This window comes from Oncorhynchus mykiss, chromosome 19 (assembly GCF_057628025.1).
Source record: "Oncorhynchus mykiss isolate SJ-2025 chromosome 19, ASM5762802v1, whole genome shotgun sequence".
Classification (NCBI taxonomy): Eukaryota; Metazoa; Chordata; class Actinopteri; order Salmoniformes; family Salmonidae; genus Oncorhynchus; species Oncorhynchus mykiss.
In genome coordinates, this window is record NC_143040.1 from 14389623 (window position 1) to 14408074 (window position 18452).

The 18452-nt window shown below is 42.9% G+C and overlaps 2 protein-coding genes across 4 annotated transcripts; both read left to right on the forward strand.

The window, feature by feature from the left end:
- The first annotated feature begins 834 nt into the window (after window positions 1-834).
- On the forward strand, window positions 835-9329 carry LOC110497284 (uncharacterized). Of its 3 annotated transcripts, none has more exons than XM_021573317.3 (7): window positions 835-1273; window positions 1376-1479; window positions 1831-1894; window positions 2057-3845; window positions 4155-4199; window positions 6902-7046; window positions 8870-9329. In XM_021573317.3, exons 1-4 carry the CDS (start codon window positions 979-981, stop codon window positions 3142-3144), a joined length of 1551 nt encoding a protein of 516 aa, XP_021428992.3. In that variant the 5' UTR covers window positions 835-978; the 3' UTR covers window positions 3145-3845; window positions 4155-4199; window positions 6902-7046; window positions 8870-9329. The 3 variants fall into 3 exon arrangements, with proteins under 3 accessions (XP_021428992.3, XP_090066332.1, XP_021428993.3); XM_021573318.3 differs by having other exon boundaries at window positions 864-1273; window positions 1356-1479; XM_090210206.1 differs by lacking the exons at window positions 4155-4199; window positions 6902-7046; window positions 8870-9329 and having other exon boundaries at window positions 843-1273; window positions 1356-1479; window positions 2057-3414.
- Window positions 9330-12251: 2922 nt separating this feature from the next.
- Window positions 12252-15537, forward strand: LOC110534756 (uncharacterized). Its single transcript, XM_090210211.1, has 4 exons — window positions 12252-12665; window positions 12818-12921; window positions 13026-13089; window positions 13271-15537. Exons 1-4 carry the CDS (start codon window positions 12359-12361, stop codon window positions 14377-14379), a joined length of 1584 nt encoding a protein of 527 aa, XP_090066337.1. The 5' UTR covers window positions 12252-12358; the 3' UTR covers window positions 14380-15537.
- The last annotated feature ends 2915 nt before the right edge of the window (window positions 15538-18452 follow it).

Below are 18452 nucleotides of genomic sequence, written 5' to 3' on the forward strand. Positions count from 1 at the left end.
CACAAAAATACTTTAAAAGCTAAAGCAAGCCCCACAACATTACTTCATGTGAAGTTACCATCTAGTTAAGTGTTTTTGTATTTAGTGTCATTTATTGTAAAATCAAATCTCCTAAATGTTATTTACACTGAAAAAAAATATATGAATGCAACAATTTATAATATTTTACTGAGTTACAGTTCATATAACTGCATTTATTCACAGTCAACTGAAATAAATGCTTTAGGACCTAATCTATGGATTTCACAGCTGGGAATACAGATATGCATTTGTGGTTAACATACCTTTAAAAAAAAGAAAAATTGTGCTTATGGAACATTTCTGGGATCTTTTATTTCAGCTCATGAAACATGGGACCAACACTTTACATTCAGCATTTATATTTTTGTTCAGTGTAGTTGTTTATCCATTACTCAGGACTCTCTGAAATCCTATTGGCTATTTATTCATTCTATATTCTGATATTTAAATATTTCTACTGTTATATTGTTCAGAATTAGAATGCATTCTCAGTGCGGTGCTTCAGTTAGTTTTATGGACTACTAACCCTTAGCTTTCTCTCTTGATTGACTTATTTTTAACTGAAGGAATATATTTATTCCTTTTAAATTCAGGTTGTATGCGCATTCTGTATTTGTGTACTTAATCATTATTTTTGGAGGTCAGTATTTTTTTGATTCACTTAATTGAAAGTCAATGAAGGCTGATAAAACAACATTTGATTCCTTTCAGTGGCGGATACAATGTGATACAGCAGAAGGTGGCAATGTTGGAAGTTCGAACCAACATATATCGTGTGTGTAACCATCATTTTATTTTGAAAAGCCAACCCTTATTCTAAAAAAAGATCCAGGAAGTAGCGTAACAAACGAGATGTGTGTGAAGTATACGCTATATGGTGTGAGCTGTGTCGTCTCATGACGTTGACTGAATACCCAAATGTAAATTACTTTAACATAAGTGTTTAACATAAAGGACATGTACGATACCGTCGCCTTTCATGCTCAGCTAGCCTCCATCATTGAGGTTTTGGCGAATGCAGCCGTTACCGAAATCTGCAAACTTGTAGATGATGGCCATGCTGCTTTACGTTTGGAAATTTCCCATAGTCAGAAAGAAAAAGATAACCTGCGGAGGAAGCTGGTTTTGACAAAATTCCAGAATTCTCGACGAAGCGCAGAAAGATTTGGACCCCTGCGACGCACAGTTCACAGGCGCGTTGACAGCGGTCATATTGTTCGGGGAAGAGGGAGCTTCGTAGGAAAGTCAACAGGTAGAGATGGATATTGTTTGTTTTTTAACCTTATTTAAACACGTTAAAATAATTGGTAATGTATAACATAACGGTTATGGAGGGTTCTCTTTTCTGGTGCAGTGGAAAATCGTCTTGACGACAGCGATGGAGGTAACTTTATGCAGGACGTCACCAACTGGAGAGACGCAGGACTCACAGGGATAGACCAGGATGGGGGCATGCAGGTCAGTTGACATAGACACAGTAAAATTGATCATTTATGTTTGCATAATTCAAGTGGTGATGGGATTTTTATTTTACCAGGTAAATTGACTGAACACATTTTCATTCACAGCAAGGACCTGCGGAATAGTTACAAGGGAGAGGAGGGAGAATGAATGAACCACTTGTAAACTGGGGATGATTAGGTGGCCATGATGGTATGAGGGCCAGATTGGGAATTTAGCCAGGACCCCTACTCTACGATAAGTGCCATGGGATCTTTAGTGGCGGAATGTCCCTAATCATTTTCTTCTCATATTTAAAATGTTGGGATATTTTTCTAATAAAATATTCCTGATGTATACAAAACACAGACGGCAGAAATGCAAGAGGCACCTCTTATCAAAATGGAGAACCATGGCACCAGCAGAACAGAAGGTATTTTATTAAATCTATCCAATTCACACTTTGTTGAGTAAAGCCTTTATTGCAGTATTTGATAAACTTCTTAGTCATAAGCCATAACTAATAAATAAGGCAAAGAAGAATCCGTCTCCACTACAGAAGGCTGATGCTGTGCTTTACGTTGACACATTTCAGAGATTGTCCAACCAGTCAGTGAGAGCAGTGAGAAGATTGTGCCAGAACCCGGTTCTTCATCATCTACTGAACCCACAGACCTTCTGGACCAGCAGGGCAACAGACACAGAGCTCCAGACACCTCACTCAATATAGAACCTGAAAACCAGACATTCCAGCATCCAGCGTCACAATACAACAGAGCAAGACAGGACCATCAGGTTGCTGAGAGTGTGACCTGGGAAACTGACCATCAACACATAGAATACAGCCTGTCCCAATGGACAGAGAACCAAGAGACTGACAACCCAACTGTGAATGCTCCTCACAATTTAGGGCCAGACTCCAAAAGGCTGTCTGAACATCCAGAGAGGAGAGGTGTGCCTGGTAACTCTGGGGTCTACATGTCTTCTTTGGGCTCTCTGGACTGGCTGCCTGATGTGGTGCTGGTGGACTCAGTTCCCATTAAAGTGGAGGCAGATATGAGTTCAGAATGGAGCATAACTGGCCAAGAGGTGACATCTGGAGACATCTGTTCAGAAAGCAGGCAGCTTGTGGACAACAGAGGAAGAGGGGGAATGGAGTCTGGACAGACAAAGTGTCCCCCTGACACTCAACATGCAGAGCAAGGGACAACTGTAGGATCAAGGTCCAAGATGCCGGATTTCAACAGACTGTCCACCAAAAACAGCTTTTCATCCCCAAGGGTTACTCTCCACCAGGTTCCCCAAAGAAGGAAGCCAGCCCACTTCCTGAATTTCAGAGGCTCCACTTCTTCATTGAAAGTCGTAGAAAAGCAGCCACAACAGCTGACGTCTCACTCCACCCAGAGGCAGCTCCGGTGCAGCCTCTGCGGAAAGCTCTTCCACCAACCGGCGAACCTGCGGAGTCACATGCGGGTCCATACGGGTGAGAAACCGTACGGCTGCAGCCACTGCACCAAGCGCTTCTCCCACAGCCACCAGCTGAAGATGCATGAGAGGGTCCACACCGGAGAGAAACCGTTTCAATGTGTCTACTGTGGGAAGTGCTTCACCCAGTCTGGCCACATGAAGAAGCACCTCCTCGTCCACACTGGTGGCAGGCCACAGGACATTGGGCTGCCCTGAGGGGAGTTTTTCTACACCACGTGACCAGACCAGGGAAAAACTGGTCTTCCCCCATAGTTCCTCTTCCACCCTAGTTGTAAGGGGAATGGTGCTACTCTACTGGGGTTTTCATATGAACACTGGGTCCATGTGTTTTTAACAGTTTGCATAGATACCACATTGAACGCTTCCCTCTGTGTGTAGTGGTTGTGTTTTCAGTTCATCTGGCTTGATACTTGGTCCAGAGTGAACTGATAATGTATATTATTAAAGGTGAAGATTTTAAACATCACATTTTAGTCAGTTAGCAGACACTCTTATCCATAGCAACTTACAAGTGCAATAAGAGTTAAGTACATTGCTCAAGGCACATCAACAGATTTTTCAGCTTGGTTGGCTTCGCAATTCCAACCTGTGACTTTTCGGTTACTGACTCAAAGCTCTTAACTGCTAGGCTACCTACTGCTAGGCTACATCCTTACGAATTTGTTACCAATAGTATTCATATCAAACAGCAGTTACGAGTTCAGGAAGCACTGGACAGGTGCCTAGGCGAGCGAGGTCTGTTGGTGGTCGAGAGCTCGTTGCTCGTTTTTACTTGGAAGAACAGAGCCGGGGAGGAGGAGGGAGGCGCAGGGTTCCCAGATGCCAGAACACTCCTGGGTCTGGAAAAGGACCTGGCGACCCAGCAGTTGCAAGGAGAGAGAGTGCTGACTGGAATGGTAAGCTGCCAATGTTTGTGATACAGGGTTTAACATGGTTGGATTTGTAGAGAGTTCAGTAAAGCCGTATTGATCCCCCTCTACCCTTCCCATCACATTCTGCCTCGGAAAACACTTTTCTATTCACAGTTGCAATGAGATTTTGAGTCCCAGAATTAGAATGAATAGAATTAGAACCCATTCAATTCAATCAGAATTCTCTCTGGTTTATTCCTTTCCATTCTGACTGTTTTGAGCAGGCTAGACAGGTTAGGATGTGCACCAGCATTCTAGACCCAAGCTACTCACTCATCTCTCATTTATTCCCAGAATCCCCACAGTTATCATGTTCTGGGGAAACTTCATCTCCTGGAGGTAAGTACAGCTCCTGTAGATTTATCTTACATAGAACAACCAGAAAATCACTTTCCTTTCCTAATATCAGCATTTGAAACCGCTCACTTTGTTTTGGATTCTCCATACATGATTCTACTGAAAACAACGTTTAGATGACCATTCATTTAATACATATACTTATATAAGGATGATTCCTCACAAAACTAGAACACTTTTTTTTCATGAAATGCAATCTGTAGAATGTTCCTTTGGAGGAAGGATTGTTGGGATATATTTGACATTTAGCTTAAAGCATAGTTGAAAAGTATTTAATTGAAGTTGGAATATTTGTTGCTATGTTGTTGCCTTAGGTCTCTCTTTATGTTGTCTCTTGTCGCAATGTTTTTTCTTATATTTATGTGTTATATATACATATATATATATATATATATATATATATATATATTTACAATTTTTAATCCCAGCCCACGTCCCCGCACGAGGTCTTTTGCCTCACCGTCATTGTGAATAAGAATTTGTTCTTAACTGACCTGCCTAGCTAAATAAAATAAATACAAAAAATAGTGACATTTTGGCCTTACCAGGCCTCCTTTAAGAGTAAATATTTCAGTTGTAGGTGCTACAAAGCAACATTTGGTGTCATATTCAACTTTACTGCTTGCTCTGTTATATGAGTAGTATTTTGATTGCAATAACACATTTTTGACATTCTTTTTACACGCTTCAGCACTCGGCGGTCCTGTTCTGTGAGCTTGTGGGGCCTCCCACTTCACAGCCATTGTTGCTCCTAGATGGTTTCCACTTCACAATAACTGCACTTAAGAGTTGAGCAGGGCAGATATGTGATGAACTGACTTGTTGGAAAGGTGCCATTCTATGATGGTGCCACATTGAAAGTCACTGAGCCCTTCAGTAAGGCCATTCTTTTGCAACTGTGCCTATGGAGATTGTATACAAGGGTGTGGCTGAAATAGCCAAATCCAATCATTTGAAGGGGTGACCACATACCTTTGTGTGTATATATAGTGCATTATTTCCCATGTTTATAGCCAATAGGCTATAAAGGCCAGGGGCAGTTGTGTAATTCAAATAAAACCAGAGAGGAAGAGGCGAATTTGTAAGACAAGAAGACATTGCAAGATGCAGATTACCAAAACAGAGCACGCTTCTGCCTTCTGCTTCTCTCGTTCACGCTGGCCTGCCTGTCTCTTCGCTAATGATGCTAGTTAGTGTGTGTTCAGTCTTTGGTCTGTTGCGTGAAGAATATCCTAGCCAATTCATGGCACCGATTTTTACAGTCAGTCTTGCTGGTACGAGGTAGTCTACTCGAACTTTTTGTCTCATATGAAATTTTAGTAGACTTCCGGTAGCCTGCATCGATTACGCTTTTCAGACATAATGGAATGTGACCCCTTCAAATCCCGTCGGCTACTGCATGTTTGTTTCTCTGTCTGTTAGGGTAGGTATTACACTATGGTTTTTAAAATACCGACACGAAACCTTATCTGGTGATATGAATGGATATTTTATTTGTCTGTAAAGGAATGCCATTATGCCGCTTCTGAAGCAGGACTAAGATCCATCACTATGCAACCAGAACTATCAATCAAATAATTGCTGCCTGCGCGCAGTCCACTCTCCTAAAAAAACTGACTAACGTTTGTTAAATACCGTAATTTACCGAGACATGTTGTAGAAATAAAACGCATCTAGCTACCATACCATAAAAAAAGAAAAATCAGCGATGTTTATTGTTGTCTGGGGAAAAAAATACAGTACATTTTACACCGGAGCAGAATTATACTGGCTGAAAAGGTACAGACAGACCTGATGCGGCACTTTTTTTTTATAGTCTGAAAAGTTATCAATTGGAACTATCTGTAGCTGCGTTCTACGTCTGTAAAGGGTGGCTGTATATATAACTTCATTTGCTGGCCCTGGCGGTCATACATAGTTAATAGGACCATTATTCTGCATTGTAAATGAACGTGTTATTTTATATATTTTTTTCTTATCGTTTTAACGGAAAAACTATATAAAAATGGCCGTTTAAACATTGAGCAAAATTGTCCAGTTGTCACATCCTTAATTCAAAGTATACTATTTTTTTTATTGGGCTTGTTTTTTACAATTATTGTCAAACGTACTTTACAGGAAAATCAAAGTTGTGGTAGTTTTACATTTATGTCCCATTTTATACAGATAAATTGGCAATGTAACCAATCACAGCCCTCCTTTTACGTCTATCATTGCACATCCTGCAAATCACTAGCAGAGGGCGACCATTTTGAATCCAATTTCACATTCACGCTCTTGGAAATGCTTAAAAATGTCATCATAAAAGCAGCAGAGATCCCACTCTGGATCTTTGGTATGCACCGACAAATGACATAATATGGAGTCTTGCAGGAGTCCTGGGTAAGCAAAATATCACAAATATTCCAACAATAACTATTTTTTAAGATGCATGTCAAATATATGTCAACAATACTTCCTCCAAAGAACCCTTCTATGGATTAAATTGAGTGAAAATCCCCTAAATAATAATTTTGTGAGGAATCGCCCATAAATGTTTGACATGTAGCCTACCTAGTGACTACCTATCCTCTTTTTATATATTTATATATAAAACACAACTGCTTTAGGGACCAATGACAAACACTTAATCGATATAGGCAACTAAAACACTGAAAGCATTGAATTGATTCACTTGCTTGCAGCTTCTGGAGTCACTGGTGTGGATCCTCCGGAATGTGTTGCGTGTGGATGGGAAGACAGGCTCCTGGAACCTGTCTCTGGACTGCAGAACCTTACTACACACCATCTTGACAAATAAAACAAATCAGGACATTCTCCACAGGGAAGGTTTGTAACCACGATGACATACAGTGCCTTCGGAAGGTATTCAGACCCCTATAGACTTTTTCTACATTTTGTTAGGTTACAACCTTATTCTAAAGTGGATTAAATATAAAAATGTCCTCAGCAATCTACACACACAATACCTCATAACAAAGCAAAAAACAGGTTTTTACAGATGTTTGCGTATTTAATCAAAATAAATAACAAGTATTCAGACCCTTTGCTATGAGACCCGAAATTGAGCTCAGGTCCATCTTGTTTCCATTGATCATCCTTGATGTTTCTATTACTTAATTGGAGTTCACCTGTGGTAAATTCAATTGATTGGACATGATTTGGAAAGGCACACACCTGTTTATTTATAGGCCCCACAGTTGACAGTGCATGTCAGAGCAAAAACCAAGCCATGAGGTTGAAGGAATTGTCCGTAGATCTCAGAGACAGGATTGTGTCGAGGCACAGATCTGGGGAAGGGTACCAAAACATTTCTGCAGCATTGAAGGTCCCCAAGAACACAGTGGCCTCGATCATTCTTAAACGGAAGAAGTTTGGAACCACCAAGACTCTTCCTAGAGCAGGCGCCCGGACAAACCAAATTGCCAGGTCACAATTGTAAATGAGAACCTGTTCTCAACTTGCCTACCTGGTTAAATAAAGGTGGTGGGAAAAAAACTGCAATCATGGGAGAAGGGCCTTGGCCAGGGAGATAACCAAGAACCCAATGGTCACTCTGACAGAGCTCTACAGTTCCTCTGTGGAGATGGGAGAACCTCCCAGAAGGACAACAATCTCTGCAGTACTCCACCAGTCAGGCCTTTATGGTAGAGTGGCCAGATCGAAGCTACTCCTCAGTAAAAGGCGCATGACAGCGCGCTTGGAGTTTGCCAAAAGGCACCTAAAGTCTCTCAGACCATGAGAAACAAGATTCTCTGGTCTGATGAAACCAAGATTGAACTCTTTGGCATGAATGCCAAGTGTCACATTTGGAGGAAACCTGGCACCATCACTACAGTGAAGCATTTTGGTGGCAGCATCATGCTGTGAGGATGTTTTTCAGCAGCAGAGACAGGGAAACTAGTCAGGATCGAGGCAAAGATGAATGGAGGGAGCAAAGTACAGAGCGGTCCTTGATGAAAACTGTCCTCAGGACCTCAGACTGAGGGCGAAGGTTCACCTTCCAACCGGACAATGACCGTAAGCACACAGCCAAGACAACGCAGGAGTGGCTTCAGGATACATCTCAATGTCCTTGAGTGGCCCAGCCAGAGCCCGTTCTTGAACCCAATCGAACATCTCTGAAGAGGCCTGAAATCAGCTGAGTAGCCACGCTCCTCATCCAACCTGACAGCGCTTGAGAGGATTTGCAGAGAAGAATGGGAGAAACTCCCCAAATACAGGTGTGCCAAGCTTCTAATGTCATACCCAAGAAGACTCGAGGATGTGGTGAAGGTGCTTCAATCAAGTGCTGAGTAAAGGGTCTGAATACTTATTTCAGTCTGCATTTTTATAAATTAGAAACATTTCTAAAAACCTGTTTTGGTTTTGTCCTTATGGGGTATTGTGTGTAGATTGAGGGGGGGGGGGGGTGAATAATCAATATTTGAATAAGGCTGTAACCTAACAAAGTGGAAAAAGTCAAGGCAATTGTTTTTCATTTATTCAGAATTTCATGAACCATGTGTTTCCCCCAAAATCTTACAAATATCATTGTATGTCAAGACTGCACACATAGACCTAAGATTCTTTACTTGTGCATTCATATTCCATGTATTCCATTCTGGTTTGTGTCTGACAATCTATTCTGTTCTGTGTTTCCTGAACCCCAGTCGTTACTGAAAGGAGGAGAAGCCAGTACATTGTGGTTACAGGTTACTGTGAAGGACAACATGAACCATTATATGCTCACCACATGCTTGCTGCGCTACCTACACCCATATTACCAATGTTGTTATTATAAATGTTTATTTTTATTTACAATTGTAATTTATTGTAAAAACAAAAGGCAATGTTTAGCTATTACCCAGGACAATAAGAAATCCCATTGGCTATTTAGCCATTCTATAGCCAGATATTGAAATATTTCTACTGTTACATTGGTCAGCTTTAGAGTGCATTCTCAGTGTGGTGCTTCAGTTAGTTTTCAGACTACTAACCCTTAGCCTACTATTCAATTGATTTACTTTAAATTGAAGGAATGTATTTATTCCCTTTAAATTCAGGTTGTATGCTGATTCTGTATTTTTCTACGTGAACCAAATAGTAAAATAATCATATTTGGAGGACAAAGTGTTTGTTTTTATTAACTTCATTGAAAGTCAAAAGGCTGATTTTTGTAACATTTGATTCCTTTCAGTCGCTACAATATGATACAGCAGCAGGTAGCAATGTTGGAACTAACATACGTTGCGTGTAACCAATCTTTATTTTGAAATCTCACCTTTATTTTGAAAAACGATCCACTAAGTAGAAGACATTTTTTGTTTCCGGAACAAAAATAAACAAAAAAGAGAACCTGCGAGAAGCTAGCCACAATAAGGACTAGCCACAATAGTGGAATTTACGGGTTGTCTTCAAAATAAAAGCTCCCATTTGACTGACTTCAAACTGATACAAGTGGATTCCTTGGGTGCGTATGTAAATTCACTCTGGCTATCTACTCTGATTTCAGAACACTCTCGTTCGAGTATGCCAGAGCACAGAATAACTGAGGTTACTAACACGCAACACTAGTTGAATATGACGGGTGTCAGTAAAGGTTGACAAAAAACATTATTCAAGTGTTGCTAGCAGCACTGTTAGTCACTAACGCTCTAGATAACATGAAAACAGCCTAACTAGCTCTGCTCGGGTTAGTAAAATGGTCAGAGTGAGGTGGTTTCTCATTTGTGTCTGGAAGTAGCTAGCAAACTAGCCAACTTTAGCCCGTTTGCTTCTGTGCTTGACTGCAGTTGTGAGGTCAGAAAGCTCGGATCAACCCTACTCCTCGGCCAGAAAGAAACACTCTGAATTCACAAATGAACGATCTGACTACACTGAATTTGAAAACGGCTCAGAGCGCACTTTGACACACTGGAGGTAATTTACGAATGCACCCATTATTTTGACTAGATAATGCTAAACAAGTTATTATTGAGAGTCACAACTCTCTTTTATAAGCGAGCCCTGTACATTACAATAAAAACAGAATAATAAAACAGGTGTATGAAACTAATTCAGCGCACAATAAAATAAACATGTAATAATAGGTTGGAATGTTATATAAATTCAACAAAAGACAAGTGTTATTTTGATAAGAACAAAAAACAGTTCATCCCATTGTGGATGTATTAGACTAGAATTGCATTGGGGGCATACTTATATGCACTGTACAGCCTTACTTATTCATCCTGGGTCCATGAAATGGGTTATCAGCCTACTCAGTGACACCAACAGATTACAATTCTGACGAGTTTACACATATAGTAGCGTTGTAGCGCATATTGTGGGACTGAAATGAGCCACATTAAGCTCTAAGTATGCTAATACCCCATTGCAATATGAACAGTACCTGTCAAGTTTGGACACACCTACTCAGTCAAGGGTTTTTTGTTTTTTACTCTTCTCTGAGTTGTAGAATAATGGTGAAGACATACTATGAAATAACACATACGGAGTCATGTATTAACCAAAAAAGTGTTAAACAAATCAGAAATATATTTTAGATTCTTCAAAGTAGCCATGCTTTGCCTTGACAGCTTCACAAGGTAGTCACCTGGAATGCCTTTCAACTAACAGGTTTGCCTTGTTAAAAGTCCATTTGTGGAATTTCTTTCCTTAATGCATTTGATCCAATCAGTGGTGTTGTGACATGGTAGGGGTGGTATACAGAAGATTATTAGAAGACTATTTGGTAAAGACCAAGTCCATATTATGGCAAGCAAAGCTCAAATAAGCAAGGAGAGATGATAGTCCATCGTTACTTTAAGACATGAAGGTCAGTTAATCCGGAAAATTTCAAGAACTTTTAAAGTTTCTTCAAGTGTAGTCGTAAAACCATCAAACGCTATGATGAAACTGTCTCTCATGAGGACCGCCACAGGAAAGGAAGACCCAGAGTTACCTCTGCTGCAGAGAATAAGTTCATTAGAGCTACCAGCCTCAGAAATTGCAGCCCAAATAAATGCTTCACAGAGTTCAAGTAACAGACACATCTCAACATCAACTGTTCAGAGGAGACTGCATGAATCAGGCCTTCATGGTCGAATTGCTGCAAAGAAACCACTACTAAAGGACACCAATGAGAAGAAGAGACTTGCTTGGGCCAAGAAACACAAGCATTGGACATTAGACCGGTGGAAATATGTCCTTTGCTCTAAGGAATCCAAATGGGAGATTGTGTTGGTGTGGTTCCCACCGTGGGTCTGGTGACAGTCAGTGATTTTATTTAGAATTCAAGGCACACTTAACCAGCATGGCTACACCAGCATTCTGCAGTGGTACTTCATCCCATCTAGTTTGTGTTTAGTGGGACTATCATTTTTTTAACAGGACAATGACCCAAAACACACCTCCAGGCTATGTAAGGGGTATTTGACCAAGGAGAGTGATGAAGTGCTGCATCAGATGACCTGGCCTCCACAATCACCCAACCTCAACCCAATTGAGATGGTTGGGGATGCGTTGGACTGCAGAGTGAAGGAAAAGCATCCAACAAGTGCTCAGCATATGTGGGAACTCCTTCAAGACTGTTGGAAATGTCTTATGAAGCTGGTTGAGAGAATGCCAAGAATGTGCAAAGCTGTCAAGGCAAAGGGTGGCTACTTGAAAGAATCTCAAATATAAAATATGTTTAGATTGAACACTTTTTGGGTTATTACATGATTCCATGTGTTATTTCATATATTTATTGTCTAAACTATTATTCTACCATGTAGAAAATAGTAAGAATAAAGAAAAACCCTTAATGGGTAGGTGTCCAAACTTATGAGTACGCCCCTAATGCAATTCTAAAGTATAATACATCCACAGGGTGATTTAAACAGAGTCACTTTTTTTATATCAAATTAACTAGCTATTTCATCTCAAGCATTATCTAGTCCAAATATGTCATGTTTACAATATTTGTCACCGTTTGAATGACTTCCAATTGCGGACATTTATTTTGAAGGCGAACAGCAAATTCCACTGTTGTGGAAAATCCTTATTGTGTCTAGCTCCACAGATAAAAAATATATTTACGTTTGAAGCATACCGTGTGAACTTTGAGGACGTTGATTGAACACTGCAATGCAAATTACTATAACATAAGTGTTTAAATTAGACATAGTGCCAAGAACATGACCGATACCGTCGTCTTTCATGCTCAGCTAGCCTCCATCATTGAGGTTTTGGCGAATGCAGCCGTTGCCGAAATCTGCAAACTTGTAGATGACGGGCATGCTGCCTTACGTTTGGAAATTTCCCATAGTCAAAAAGAAATCGATAACCTGCGGAGGAAGCTGCTTTTGACAAAATACCAGAGTTCTCAACAGGGCACAGAGAAATTCGGAGCCCTGCGACGCACAGTTCACTGGCGCGACACCAATCGTGTTGCCCGAGCAAGAGGGAGCTTAGTAGGAAAGTCATCAGGCAGACTTAGATATTGTAGTTCTTTTAAACCATATTTCAACACTTTAAAAATAATGGTCATGTAGAATATATTGGATACTGTAGTTAACAAACATATTTCAACACGTTAAAATAATGGGTAATGTAGAATATGTAACGTTTATAAGGGTTTGTGTTTTCTGGTGCAGTGGAGAATTGTTTTGCCGACAGTGAAAGTGGCAACTTAACGCAGGATGTCACCAACTGGAGAGATTCAGGACGCACAGCGACAGACCAGGATGGGAGCATGCAGGTCAGTTGTCATAGACATGGTCAAATATATGATTTGTTTTCTCATATTTCAAATGGTTTTGGGGATATGTTTCTAATAAAATGTTCCGGATGAATACAAAACAGATGGCAGATATGCGAGAGGCACCTCTTATCAAAATGGAGAACCTTGACACCAGTAGAACGGAAGGTATTTTTGTGCAACCTATCAAATCTATGCAGTTTACACTTCATGTTAAGTAAAGACTTAAGTGTGTATTGCAGTATTTTATTACCTTCTTAGTCATAACCCATAACTATTAAATAAGGCAAAAAATAATCCATCTTCACTACAGGAAGCTGATGCTGTGCTTTACTTTGACACATTTCAGAGATTGTCCAACCAGTCAGTGAGAGCAGTGAGAAGATCATTGTAGCAGAACCAGGTTCTTCATCCTCTACTGAACCCACAGACCTTCTGGACCAGCAGGGCAACAGACACAGAGCTCCAGACACCTCACTCAATATAGAACCTGAAAACCAGACGTTCCAGCATCCAGCGTCACAATACAACAGAGCAAGACAGGACCATCAGGTTGCTGAGGGTGTGACCTGGGAAACTGACCATCAACCCATAGAATACAGCCTGTCCCAATGGACAGAGAACCAAGAGACTGACAGCCCAACTGTGAATGCTCCTCACAATGCAGGGCCAGACTCCAAGAGGCTGTCTGGACATCCAGAGAGGAGAGGGGTGCCTGGTAACTCTGGGGTCTGCATGTCTGCTTCAGGCTCTCTGGACTGGGTGCCTGATGTGGTGATGGTGGACTCAGTTCCCATTAAAGTGGAGGTAGATATGAGTTCAGAATGGAGCATAATTGGCCAAGAGGTGACATCTGGAGAGGTTTGTTCAGAAAGCAGGCAGCTTGTGGACAACAGAGGAAGAGGGGGAATGGAGTCTGGACAGACAAAGTGTCCCCCTGACACTCAACATGCAGAGCAAGGGACAACTGTAGGATCAAGGTCCAAGATGTCAGATTTCAACAGACTGTCCTCCCTAAACAGCTTTTCATCCCCAAGTATTACTCTCCTCCAGGTTCCCCAAAGAGGGAAGCCAGCCCCCTTCCTGAGGGGCTTCCTTCCTGATTTCACCATAAGTACCACTTCTTCATCGAAAGGCATAGAAAAGCAGCAACAACAGCTGACGTCTCACTCGTCCAAGAGTCAGCTCCGGTGCAGCCTCTGTGGAAAGCCCTTCCCCCAGCCGGCGCACCTGCGGAGGCACATGCGGGTCCATACGGGTGAGAAACCGTACGGCTGCAGCCACTGCACCAAGCGCTTCTCCCACAGCCACCAGCTGAAGATGCATGAGAGGGTGCACACCGGAGAGAAACCATTTAATTGCATCTACTGTGGGAAGTGCTTCACCCAGTCTGGCCACATGAAGAAGCACCTCCTCGTCCACACTGGTGGCAGGCCACAGGACGTTGTGCTGCCCTGAGTGTTCCAAGGTGAAGTTCCGACTAGATACAGATCTAGGATCAGCTTCCTCTTCCCCAATCCTAACCTTCACCACTTGTGGAAAAAGATGCTAAACTTACCCAACATCAGCATCTAGGGGCAACTTCACACTTCTCCACCCGGCGAAATGATAGGCAGTGCCAGGAGTTTTTCCTCACCACATGACAAGACCAAGGAAAAACTCCTGGCCCTAGTTGTAAGGGGAATGGCTCCACACTACTGGGGTTTTCATATGAACACTGGGTCCATGTGTTTTTAACAGTTTGGATGTTTTCCACATTGAACACGACCCTCTGTGTGTAGTGGTTGTGTTTTCAGTTCAGCTAGCTTAATGCTTGGTCCAGAGTGGATTGATAATGTATAAGTTATTACAGGTGAAGATTTTAAACATCCTCATGAATTTGTATTTGTGCAGTGGTGCACCAAAGAACAGCATTTAAGAATTCAGGAAGCTCTGGACAGGTGCCTGGGTGAGCAAATCCTGTTGGTGGTTGAGAGCTCGTTGCTCGGCTCTTCTCTTACCTGAACGCAGGAAAGAGGAGGAAGGTTCAGGGAAGAGCGCAACGGTGACCTCTTTTCTGGACATCGACATGGCAGAAGAGCAAAGCGACAGTTTCACGGACACCAACACAGTCCTGGCACTGTAAATGGACATGGTGACCTAGCTGGTGCAGGTAGAGAGAGTGCTGACTGGAATGGTAGGCTGTCAGTGGTTGGATTTATAGAACTATCTTCATACCCCTTTACCTTCATCATATTCAGCCTCGGAAACCATATGCTGGTTTTTGAGTCCCAGATTTGGAATGAATTGAATTTCAACCCAATCAATTCAATCAGAGTTCTCTCTGGTTTATTCCTTTCCATTCTGACTGTTTTGAGCAGGTTTGACAGGTTAGGATGTGCATCATCACTGTAGACCTGGAGTCTTCAACCTTTCCTTGCCCTGGGATCCCCGCCCAGGCAAACCGGCCAACCAGGGATCCCCGCCCAGGCAAACCGGCCAACCAGGGATCCCCGCCCAGGCAAACCGGCCAACCAGTGATCCTCATCATATGTTAGCAAAACATTTTTCACATGTCTTATCATCAGGAGAATGGCAGGGAGAAGTTATCAACATTTTAAAATAAATGTAATTTTTAAAGAATTTTGACCTTGCCACATTATAATTGGAAGAGGAACTCTAACATAGCCTATAAGCTAGAACGGTAACTCCTAACACATTTTCACTAAGAGCTGCTGTTTAGCTGGTTAAACAAAGGTTAGCCGTGTGTTGGCAAAAATGAAGTCAAGAAAGCTTACCAGCAGCACTTGCCTCATTGGTGGCCTATTGACTGGGGGACTATTGACTGGGGGACTATTGACTGGTGGATGATTGACTGGGGGATGACTGACTGGGGGACTATTGACTGGGGGATGACTGACTGGGGGACTATTGACTGGGGGATGACTGACTGGGGGACTATTGACTGGGGGATGACTGACTGGGGGACTATTGACTGGGGGACTATTGACTGGTGGATGACTGACTGGGGGGCTATTGACTGGTGGATGACTGACTGGGGGACTATTGACTGGGGGACTATTGACTGGGGGATGACTGACTGGGGGGCTATTGACTGGTGGATGACTGACTGGGGGACTATTGACTGGGGGACTATTGACTGGGGGATGACTGACTGGGGGACTATTGACTGGGGGATGACTGACTGGGGGACTATTGACTGGGGGGTTATTGACTGCGGGGCTATTGACTGCGGGGCTATTGACTGGGTGGCTATTGACTGGGGGATGACTGACTGGGGGGCTATTGACTGCGGGGCTATTGACTGTGGGGCTATTGACTGGGGGGCTATTGACTGGAGGGGGCTATTGACTGGGGGATGACTGACTGGGGGGCTATTGACTGGTGGATGACTGACTGCGGGGCTATTGACTGCGGGGCTATTGACTGGGGGGCTATTAACTAGGGGGGCTATTGACTGGGGGACTATTGACTGGGGGGGCTATTGACTGCGGGGCTATTGACTGGGGGGGCTATTGACTGGGGGACTATTGACTGGGGGGCTTTTGACTGGGGGGCTATTGACTGCGGGGCTATTGACTGGGGGACTATTGACTTGGGGACTATTGACTGGGAGACTATTGACTGGTGGATGACTGACTGGGGGGCTATTGACTGGGGACTATTGACTGGTGGATGACTGACTGGGGGGCTATTGACTGGTGGATGACTGACTGGGAGACTATTGACTGGGGGGCTATTGACTGGGGACTATTGACTGGTGGATGACTGACTGGGGGACTATTGACTGGTGGATGACTGACTGGGGGGCTATTGACTGCGGGGCTATTGACTGCAGGGCTATTGACTGGGGGGCTATTGACTGGGGGGCTATTGACTGGGGGGGCTATTGACTGGGGGGGGCTATTGACTGGGGGGCTATTGACTGGGGGACTATTGATGGGAGATGACTGACTGGGGGACTATTGACTGGGGCTTTCTTAACACCTGTGTCAGATACTCCAGTGAGTGTAATTAGCTCCAGTGAGTGTAATTTGCTCAATATTAGGTAGAAATCTCACCTAGAACATCACCTTCCTACTTTCATAATATCAGATTTGAAACCACTCACTCGTTGTTTTTGATTCTCCATACAGATTAACATTCATATAATAGACTTATACAGTTGGGGCAAAATGTATTGTGTTTACACTGAGTGTACAAAACATTAAGAACGACTGGCTAATATTGAGTTGCGCACCCCCCTTGCCATTAGAACGGCCTCAATTGGTCGGGCCATGGACTCTACAAGGTGTTGTAAGCGTTCAATAGGGATGGTGGTCCATTTTGCCTCCAATGCTTCCCACAGTTGTGTCAAGTTGGCTGAATGTCCTTTGGGTGGTGGACTATTCTTGATACACACAGGAAACTCAAAAAGAAAGGAGGACCAAGGCGCTCTTCATATAATTGATTAAAATGCCTTTATTAGTATGGCATGTTCAATAGAAACAAAGTTTTTTAAAACCGATGTGTTTCGGCTGCATGGCCTTCGTCAGGGAGTACAAAAAATGGAATACAATGTCCTCTTTTGAACAGCTTTTCAATTAGCCCTAATTGGAAGAGGGAGTGGTTACACAGGAAACTGTTGAGCGTGAAAATCCCAGCATCATTGCAGGTCTTGACACAAACCGGTGTGCCTGGCACCTACTACCATACCACGTTCAAAGGCACTTAAATATTGTGTCTTGCCCATTCACCCTCTGAATGGCACACATACCCAATCCATGTCTCAATTGTCTCAAGGCTAAAAAATCATTCTTTAACCTGTCTCCTGATTGAAGTGGATTTAATAAGTGACATTAATAAGGGATCATAGCTTTCATCTGGATTCACCTGGTCAGTCTATGTCATGGAAAGAGTAGGTGTTCATAATGTAATGTGTTGTACACGCAGTGTGGGTGTGTTTATCTGTGTGGGTACATGTGTACTAACGTGTGGAGAATCAGAGCAGGTGGTCGGTCCAGTTCAAGTGTTCAAGCAGTCTGATGGCTTGTGGACAGAAACTGTCTCTTGAGCTTGTTGGTATCAGACCTCGTGCTCCGATACCGTCTGCCCAACGCTAAGGAAGTGAACAGCTTGTGACTGGGGTGTGTGGTCCTTGATGATGCTGCGGGCCTTCCTCAGGCACCGTTTCCAGTAGATGTCTTTGATGGGTGGAAGCTCGGTCCCAGTGTTGTACTGGGCCTTCTTCACCACTCGCTGGAGGGCCTTGCGGTCATGGACGGAGACATTCCCGTACCAGGCAGTGATGCAACTGGTCAGGACGCTTTCGATTGTGCAGCGGTAGTATTTGTAGTGGCATGACGAATTTCTTCAGCCGCCTTGACAATAGTGGTGGTGGTGTTGGTCCATGACAAGTTCTCAGTGATGTGGACGCAGAGGAACTCAAAACGGTTGACTCTCTCTTCTGCAATCCCATTGATGTGGATTGGGGTATGTTCCCTCCTTTGCTTCCTGAAGTCAACAGTCAACTTTTTTTGCTGAAGTTGAAG